This window comes from Gadus macrocephalus, chromosome 4, assembly GCF_031168955.1.
Source record: "Gadus macrocephalus chromosome 4, ASM3116895v1".
NCBI lineage: Eukaryota > Metazoa > Chordata > Actinopteri > Gadiformes > Gadidae > Gadus > Gadus macrocephalus.
The window spans coordinates 21413019-21423412 of NC_082385.1; the positions used below are offsets into that span (position 1 = coordinate 21413019).

The 10394-nt window shown below is 39.3% G+C and overlaps 1 protein-coding gene across 1 annotated transcript; it reads left to right on the forward strand.

Moving 5' to 3' along the window:
• The first annotated feature begins 547 nt into the window (after window positions 1-547).
• On the forward strand, window positions 548-5404 carry LOC132455151 (uncharacterized). The gene is made up of 2 exons (XM_060048898.1): window positions 548-3092; window positions 3296-5404. Exon 1 carries the CDS (start codon window positions 1456-1458, stop codon window positions 2755-2757), a length of 1302 nt encoding a protein of 433 aa, XP_059904881.1. The 5' UTR covers window positions 548-1455; the 3' UTR covers window positions 2758-3092; window positions 3296-5404.
• Window positions 5405-10394: the final 4990 nt, after the last annotated feature.

A 10394-nucleotide genomic window follows, 5' to 3' on the forward strand; every position in this document is an offset into this window, starting at 1 on the left:
ACTGTGAAATTACACGCAGTGAGTTTCAGAGTGACAATCCAAATGTATGTGGTCCGCAGCGTAGCCCTGAAAGCTACGATTCTGCTGTTGCTGACCTACAAGCTGGAGACAGTCAAAACATGAAAGGGATAAAGCAAAACTCTGTTTTCAATGATCTGAAATCTTTTCATGTTTGCAATCCCGGTCTCCCTCCTTGCTTAGGACATGACATATTTGAGGGTGTCTTATCCTATGATGTTGCATTGTACTTGAAGTACTTCATAAAGAAAAAGAAATGGCTTACATATCCACTTTTGAACCGACGCATCAAACAGTTCCAGTACAAAGGATCTGATGCTCTCACAAAGCCGTGTGCTGTCAACTCGGAGGTAGCAAAGCTTTCGGGTCAAGCTATTCAGAACTGGAATTTGTTAAGGTTGCTCCCTGTTTTGATTGGTGACAAAGTGCAAAATCCAGAAGACGATGTATGGGAGTTAACTCTCCAGCTTAAAGATATTGTCGATATGATTTGTGCGCAAAAGATTTCGTTGTCCCAGGTAGCCTATCTTGACATTCTTATCCAAGAATATTTGGAATCAAGAAAGTGTTTATTTCCTGAGACTACACTCAAACCAAAACACCACTTCATGCGGCACTATCCGGCACTAATCTTGAAATTTGGCCCTTTAATCAGAGTATGGACGATGCGTTTTGAAAGTAAACACAGCTACTTCAAAAGATGTGCCAGGCATTTGAAAAACTTCAAAAACATCTGTCTGACTTTAGCTGAACGACATCAGCTGTTTCAGGCATATCTTGCAGTTGGGCCAGGATGCACTCAGCTCCTGCAAGTCAAAGACAGCTGTATCTTTTACCCCAACCTCTACAGTGACGCAATTAAACATGCAGTCGGAGAGTTTGGCTTTGATGAAAACAATACTACTGTTTCCACCAACATACAGTATAAAGGCACATCATATAAAAAAGGGAATTTCCTTGTGTCAAAAAATGATGAGTCCATGGAGTTTGGAGAACTTGTCATCATTCTGATTAAAAAGGAAGCGGCTGTGTATTTTGTCATTGATGTACATGAAGCTGGCTATCTTTCTGAATACCATATGTACTCAGTGACAAAACGGAGTACAAGGATGCAATGTCTTAACATTAATGACTTGGTAGATTTCTACCCATTACCATCATACATTGTGAACGGGTTACAAGTCATTCCCCTAAAACACAGTGTGTTGTCGAAATAAATATGATCCTGGCCAGTGAGATTAAGAAACTATTCAAAAAATAGTATGCTTGGTAGAAATAGAAAAACACCATTTGAAAGTGGTCTTGGCTTTCCTTTTAAGATGCATAAATGTCTAAATCATCACTCACATAACACTTTTCAAGCAAGTAGAGTTTCAGCTTAACTATGTGTTGAATAACTTATTTCTCTTCAGTTGTCATTCTTCTTTGATTATAGATATGACTGACTTGGAGCAATCGTTCCTACGCTCCGCAATCACTGAGGTCTTGCCTGACCTTCCAGAGATGATAAAAGATGTTTTAGAAGAGCACTTGCAATCCCTTGGGGTAGAGACCTGTGATGATTTCCAGTTCATTGAGGAAGCTGACTTGCTGTCTGCGCTGAGGCCAATTCAAGCACGAAAAGTCGTTGCAGTCTTGAAACAGAGATGGAAGTCAAGTATTACAACCAGCAGCTCATCTGATGCTTCACCAGGACCTCCTCCATCCTTGCAGTCTCTTTCACCAGGAAGTTCAACTCCAACCTCTTCAAACAGCAGCCAAAGCCCTCATGTCGACTGGGTGGATACCTTTGTGATTCCGTGGGATAAGTTCCCTGAGGAACTGACGCAGACTTTGGAGAGAGAAAAGCGACCAAGTCCACGACTGAGAAGGGAGATGGTCCGCCTTGTGGTTCAAGTGATGACACAAAAAAGTTCCTGCATAAGTAGAAGGAGCTCTATTGAAGTTGCAAAAAAGATGGTATCAAAATATCCCAAATCATTGCAAGACGTCATAGAAGGAGACGTGATTGGGCAAGGGTATCACTCTCTTGTTAAGCAATTGCAAAACCGAATCGAGAATATGAAGCGATCAACAACCCCAAAAATAAGAAAGCGAAGGTATTGCACTGATGATACTGACACAGATGAAGTCCCCCCAGAAAAGAGAGCAGCGATCCAGGACACTTATGGGTGCATAACCTGGGATCCAAAATTCCTTCCTCTTGGAGAGACCCCAGAGAGCCAGAAGGAAAAGAGAGAAAAAATGAAGAGACCGGACGTTAATTCAGAGGAGCTCAAAAGCCTAATGAAGAACACTTTCTACTCCCAGCGTAAAGAAGTTAACCAAGGGAAAAACATCAAGCATCACCTGGAACAGTGGCCATTTTTCTTTGAGGAACTTGGCATGGCAGTCCACTTCAGGGAACTCACCGGAATTGGGCTTCAAGAAACGTTCTCGAGGAATCTGGATATGAAAGGGAAACGACTCCTGAACTACCTGAACACTGTTGCTGTCCACAAGAACAAAAGGTTCCTACAGGCTTTAACAAAGTTAAAAGCGATGAGAGGAAAGCTGTGTGGTCTCTCTGAAGACGTCAAAGAGATGGTGCTGCTTCTGTTGTCATACTTCAATGAGAAAGAAGACGCGATGTTCTGTTACGTGGAGGACACGTGTCTGGCCGAGGAAATACAGATGGAAAAAGTCCACTTGACCCCTACCATTGTTGTGTGTGGTAAGTATCTTTTCTCAGTAATTTAGTCAAATTTGCCTTAAAAGGCTACATTTCACTCTCCACCTATATACAACACACTGTATCTATGTTAAGCAATTTAACAGACCTTAAACTGTTAAAGAAAAGTGCTTAAAAAGTTTTAAATGTTTCAGGAAGACATGCCTTTTAATGTTATGATTTTTTCCTCTTTAGGACAATCCTGCTTTTCTTCAAGGCGAACCATGCTGAGCGTGGATCGAAATATCGTCAACGACCACATCCCCTCATTCATTTCTGCCCTGTGCTTGATGTTTGGGAGCTTCTATTGTTTCAACATTCATTACCCGTCAGAGCTGGCATCAACGCTGGAGTTTCTGCAAAGGTGTGTCTTTTGTGCTTGGCTTTTACCAACATTGTCGCTATTGATCTGAAACTAATCTAAAGTAGCTGCTTTTTCCGGATAGGAGACATTTTAATTTTATAGGTGCCGTTTGAACATGATGGCTTGAAGATTAATGAGTGTTTTACAGTAGATAAAGCATTTCTATTTATACAGTCTTCTGTTGTTCTTTTTCTCTCTCCAAGGTGTTTTTTCTCCATCAACCCAGAGAAGGGCACTAAAGTGGAGAAGACCCACACATCCCGTCTTCACGTGAACCCAAGGGTCCTCACCTTGATCCAGGATCTTTCGGATCATGAATGGTGCGATGTCTGAACATGGACTTAGTAAGACTCAGTAAGATGTATGGCATGCCACTCACAGCTTGAAGGTTTATATCAGCCCATTATGTTCTTTGTATTTCAGGCTTAAAGGGTAATTCCGGTGTAAAAAGGATTTGGGATATGTTTTGAATGATAACGAGTTGAAACATTCGTTTTGGAGCACAAAAATCGCATATAGACTCATTCTTCAGTTGGCTGTTTTTAGCAGATTCTATCAAAACGCTATAAACTTGGAACAATGGGGGTACTGGTTATGGTAAAAACTAAATCGCTATTTTAAACCACTTAAAAGTCTAAAAGTAGCCCGACACTTCTTGGGTAGTATAATAAGGGTCTTAAAAACGAGGCATTGAGAACTTTGTAAGTGTACAGATTGTTTATTATAAAGGACATTTTATAAACACAATACAATTAGTAGATCACCCGTCAACGCCATTTTGTTTTTAAGACTTGATAGGTAGATTGACGAGCACAGAAATTATGACATCCGTCAGCAACACGCAAGCTCTGTGTTCGTCAATCTACTTATCGAGTCTTAAAAACAAAATGGCGTTGACGGGTGATCTACTTATTGTATTGTGTTTATAAAATGTCCTTTTTAATAGACAATCTGTACACTTACAAAGTTCTCAATGCCTCGTTTTATATCTTAAGACCCTTATTATACTACCAAAGAAATGTCGCGCTACTTTTAGCCTTTTAAGTGGTTCAAAATAGCATTACCATAACCAGTGCCCCCATTGTTCCAAGTTTATAGCGTTTTGATAGAATAAGCTAAAAACAGCCAACTAAAGAATGTGTATCTGCGGTTTTTGTGGTCCAAAACGAACGTTTCTACTCGTTATCATAACAAAACATCCCAAATCCTTTTTACATCGGAATTACCTTTTAAACAGTGAGTAAAAGTTACAGAATTTGTATGCAATTGTAAAGTTTTCTTTTTGTGTTTCCTCATTAGTATTAGTATGGCTTGTTTTAAGAAAGTGGCCATTTTGTATATTTCTAATTAGAAAATTAAGAAGGTATTCTAAAAATGCACAAATAGTAAGAATACCATTTGAAAAGGTGAACGTGACCTTAGTTTTCCCTCTAAATTATCACTGTACACAAAGTTCATCTTATCTTCTAATGTATTATGCTGACTCCATCTTTGAAGGGTGTTAAGAATTCTACTTGTCGGAAAGTCTGTCTTTATCGTTCCTCTTTCAGTACCAACAATATGGCAACTAATTGTTCAAATGTCATTTATTGTGCTTGTGAAGTACATTATGACTGTTTGGAAATGTAAAATGTTACCTTCTGTGAGAATAATAAATTCCTGGAAAGGCAAGTTATTTGATTTATTTCCTCTTTAAGTGCACTAACCTAGTCATTTTGAACACTGTTAACTCTGTTTTCCAAATTCTTTGTAAAGGGCAAACATTTACAAAAGATGGCACTGCAGTTTAAAAGTCTGAAATATTGAATCCGCCTGTAATGTTTAGGAAAGTTAGTATTCTGCTGAGATCTGATCCTAGCAAGTGGTGAACATTTATTTTTAGGCAGTTTCACTGTTAGATTAATACTCGGTTGGAGTCAAAACTATTTTTTACGCCCTTTGTAATAAATACATTTGCAGTATTTAGGTATTTTTACTATAAAACTTTTCAGTAAAAATGTCAATGAAATTTGGTTAAAACAACTGCGTTATAATGAGACTTTAACAGTCAAAAAAGGTTATTAGGTTGATATTTCTTGTCAAATTGAATGGGCGTAAACATACAATTTACAACAATTGCATGTAAATATCACAGAAATAATTTGTTTTAACGGCAGCTTCGGCATGTTAATTCAGCAGAAAAGAGCTTTTATATATGCAACAATAGCATGTAAATATCACAGAAATAATTTGTTTTAATAGCAGCTTCGGCATGTTAATTCAGCAGAAAATAGCTTTTATATATGCAACAATAGCATGTAAATATCACAGAAATAATTTGTTTTAATAGCAGCTTCGGCATGTTAATTCAGCAGAAAAGAGCTGTTATATATGCAATAATTGCATGTAAATATCACCGAAATAATTTGTTTTAACAGCAGCTTCGGCATTTTAATTCAGTAGAAAATAGCTGTTATATTTACGGGTGTAATGTAAATTACTACAGTTTTAAACTGTAAAATGTACAGCTTGTTCTGTAAAGTGGTTAACATTTTCACTGTATTTTCTACAAAATTATTCTGGCAACCACAGCTGCCAAGTTTTTTTTGTAAAAACAACAGGATTTTTTTTACAGTGTAGTAGGGTCGACTACTGCAATGGTCTTTTCACCGGCCTACCTCAAAAAACAATTAAACACCTTCAAATTATTCAAAACGCTGCAGCCAGGTTACTTACACAAACAAAGAAAAGAGATCATATAACACCCGTACTAAGGTTCCTACACTGGTTACCAGTATCATTTAGAATTGATTTTAAAGTTTTATTACTTGTTTTTAAATGTCTTCAAAACCAGGGACCCCTTTATCTTAAAAATATGCTCAGAATCTACTGCCCTACCAGATCTCTTAGATCTGGAGAGCTTCGTATGCTGGTTCAACCCTCTTCCCGTACTAAGCAGGGTGAGGCTGCCTTTAGTAACTATGCGGTCCGTTTGTGGAACCAACTACCTCTGGATATTAAAACAGCCCCCACTGTTGCCACTTTTAAAACCAAACTAAAAACGAAATTGTTCAGAGATGCCTTTAATTAACATGTTCTCTATGATTGTATGTTTTTACTTACATTACTACATTTTAATTTTAACTCTTATTATTCTTATCTACTTGCTACTATTATTGCTTTTGTAACTTCTATTTGTATGCAAGGACCATCCTTTTTTTGACTTGTGAAGCACATTGGGTTGCCTTGTTGTATGAAATGTGCTATACAAATAAACCTGCCTTGCCTTGCCTAAATACGGGATATTGATTATCTTATATACAGGTGCTTCTACTAGAATAGTATAGGTGTTGACTATTCTACATATTACAGCTGGATAGGGTCGGGCCCCTCAGGTGATGTATCGTTCACTTTCATCGGATCATATCTGATCCCCATGTAAGCTTGAATGGCACTTGGCGCTTCTGTAGCGCACACTGCTGTGGTGATCAGTCGATGCAGTAGCCCTCGTGCGCAGGGAATACAATGGCAGCCGGCGACAATTAACACGGTTACTGCCATTATTCCCGCGACGGGCACTGACTGGATCATGCCTTTCCACCTCCCAAACATATTCTCCATCCATCCTGTGAAAGAGTCATTAATGCCAGAGTTCTCTGCCAATTCGAACCTGACGGACTGTAATCATGCCAGCGCCCTGGTCACCAACCCATCTGGAGCTGTGTTATTGGGGATAAAAGTACAACATGTTGTGCCTATCATGGCATACACCCCTCCTTGCTCTGTCAATAACATATCCATACCTTATATACAGGGACGGCTGGTATAAATGGGCTAACAGGGGTAAGCCCTCCCTACCTTTTACAGTAAAAATGAAAAAATACAATTAAAAACTTTAGAACATATTGTTTTATATTTTGGTAGAACCTAAAGCAGCAACAGTACCAAAAAGACACAGAAAAACCCAGGATATAGGATATATCTTGTTTTTTTTCCTGTGAATGGGCTAAATGTATTCAGCCCAAGCGGAGTAGCGTAAGCTTCCAGTCAATTTTGATTGACAGGTATCGTGCCTCGCCCCCTTCATACGCTTCCCATTTGGGCTAAAGTCATTCAGCCCAAGCGCAGTAGCGTAAGCGGCCATTTCATTGTGATTGACAGGTTTCGTGACACACACCCATTTGGGCTAACTTCATCAAGCCCAAGCACAGTAGCGTAGGCTTCCATTGACGTTTAATTGACAGGTGCCCTGACACGCCCCCTTCGTATGCTTCCCATTTGGGCTAAATTAGGCCGTTTCTCAATTCGCGTACTTGTGCGTGCTCGTGTGCTCGTGGACTCGTGAAACGTCATCAGTCGTTGCCCGAGCACTGTTCCAATTCGAAGTACGCATCAAGCGAGTACTGTCGTAAAACCCGGAAGTGTTCTTGATGCGTGCTCGATCTCGCCGTTTCACCGAGCATGCATCGGAGGTGGCTCGTGTGTACTTGCAACCGCTATAAATCCCAGGATGCATTTCGCACTCGCAGCAGTACGATGGCGGACAATATGGAGAAGACGCACAACTGTAGCTTAAGTTACCCTTAACTTATATATATATTAGAGCTGTCAAGCGATTAAAATATTTAATCGTGATTAATCGCATTAATGTCATAGTTAACTCACATTAATCGCGATTAATCGCAAATTTGTTTTCTATGCTAAATATCCCTTGATTTCTTTGTCCCATCAATTCTTCTCGTTTTAATTCTCTTATCAACATGGAGAAGTGCATCAGCTTGCCTTGTGCAAATGATTTTTTATTGATAACAACATTGGCATATACTGATCAAAACAGGAAGATACAAAAAAAGAGCCTATAGTGCAATCCAAATCTAAGCAGTCGTTTAGACTGCTTTGAACAAATGTCATTTGAACATAGCAGTCAGGCTACTGCTTCTTTGTTTTGAGGCAAAGAAATTATTATTATTATTTTTTTTTTAATAAAATATTTGCGTTAATCGCGCGATAAAAAAATTGACGCCGTTAAAATTGGTTTGCGTTAACGCCGTTAATAACACGTTTAACTGACAGCTCTAATATATATATTTATATAATATATAATATAATAATAATAATAATAATATTATAAGATAATATATAAATATATATATATATAAAGTCGTGTGTGTATAGCTTATACACATGACAGGACACGCATATCTTTTACATTTTTATTCATTCAGAATATTTACATACTATTTGAAATGAAAGAGGTTGGGATTTTGTTTTATATCATTTGTTTATATTGTTCAGTAGTATATGCCGAAATGAGGCCGTAGCACAGTTAACAGACGAGCAGAGGTGGTGACGTCATCGAGTCCGCTGCTGTTCCAATTGCAGGTACGTACTCGCGTGCTCGCAAGTCTGTGCATGAAGTACGGACTTGCCAAGTACGTACTTGCAAGTCATCGAGTCCGTAGTACGCGTGCTAGGAATTGAGAAACGGCCATAGTTTAGCCCAAAGGCTGACCAGCTAGCAAAGTAGCTACAGAACAGTGACCTTCGACCAATCACAGCACAGTAGCGCAAGTGCAGTATGGCGGGCGTTAGTGTGAAAATTAACGAAGTGGATTATTTACTTACTAATTGGTTTTCTTTAATGACTTTGGCGGAAAAATTGGAAGTGAAGAGATTGGGGACACATCATCCAAACGATGTACAAATTACACAAAAGGATAAACGGCAAAATCGTAACTTTTGTGGGACATGGTTTCTGCGAACGGACTGGCTAACAGCAAGTGTAGCTAGAAATTCGCTTTTCTGTTTTCCATGTTTGCTGTTTGGAGGAGACACGGCTTGGACCCAACAAGGAATTGTCGATTTGAAACATTTGTCAGACAAAATTAGGAAACATGAATGCAGCACGAGATATATATATATATACATTTGGAGAAAATGTCATTTGAAAAACGTACACATGCATATTCTCGCCTTTGCAAATTTGCATTATGTCAGCAATTTGAAGTGGGCTATAGACCGAATGTCACATAAGTTCAGGCACTGACTGATATTACCATACTAACTGTTGTACTGACTACTTGACCACAAGGAACCATGTGATTTTACTGTATAGATTTGGAGAAAATGTCATTTGAAAAACGTACACATGCATATTCTCGCCTTTGCAAATTTGCATTATGTCAGCAATTTGAAGTGGGATATAGACCGAATGTCACATAAGTTCAGGCACTGACTGATATGAACATACTAACTGTTGTACTGACTACTTGACCACAAGGAACCATTTGATTTTACTGTATAGATTTTGAGAAAATGTCATTTGAAAAACGTACACATGCATATTCTGCTGGCCAATGGAGTCGAAGGTCCGCACTGGCGGCCAACTTGCCACAGTCAGCTGTTCACCCATAACACTGTGTTGACTTGGTAGTGGTACATGTACTTTTTAAATAACCTTAACCACCTTGCTACATTTTCAAACGGTTTGTTTTGTTATAAACGTCAGAGATGTAGTTACGGCACTGCATACATGATACTGATGAATAATTATGTTAGATTCTAAAAAAAATTGATATGTTCTAAAATAGGTACAATATTATAACCACGTTAATAAGGTTTGTAAGAAACCAAACCGTTGGGAAAACGGTTGAAAATTTAGCAAGTTATTGTTATTTATAAAGTACATACAGTACCACTACCAACACAATGTTATGGGTGAGCAGCTGACTGGCAAGATGTCCGCAAGTGCTGACATTCTAGACGCCGCCGTAAGACAGCTAGTGTTCTATATATCTACACACGTAGGTGAAGGGTTTTATTTTGAAAACGTTGCGAGATACCACCCAAAGGCTGTTTAGAGTAAAGGCGCACGAAGATTTTGTGTGACGGCTGGTTTAACCGCGGATGAACGAATGGCGGCTCACTTGACCGCAGTCTGTGAAGGGGGTCGCCGGCCCTCCGCTGCGCGTCGGGGCCGGACAACGCCCCTTAACGCTACGGCTACACCAGACGCGGAAATTCTGCCGTGCGGAAATAGAACGTTCACCAAGCGGAAATTTTAAATTAACCGGTGTAAGTACCATATTGGCTAGGCTACCAGATCGGCTCGGGGTCCGTCGTCTGCTGATTACGTTACACAATATCATTGGCTGTACGCTTGAATGGGCGTACATTGTGATTGGCTGTACGTCGGACAGTTGTGATTGGCGGTTTTGTGCTGTAGCTCTGGCTGTAGTCATAGCAACCACGAGGCAACAGCGAGCACATGTGTGAGCGCGAGTAGGTCTATGTCTAGTTTATGTCATATATCCCGTTTTTCCA

Excerpts from the sequence above, each read along its gene's own strand:
- LOC132455151 (XM_060048898.1), top strand. The coding sequence starts at position 1,456 with ATGACTGACTTGGAGCAATCGTTCCTACGCTCCGCAATCACTGAGGTC.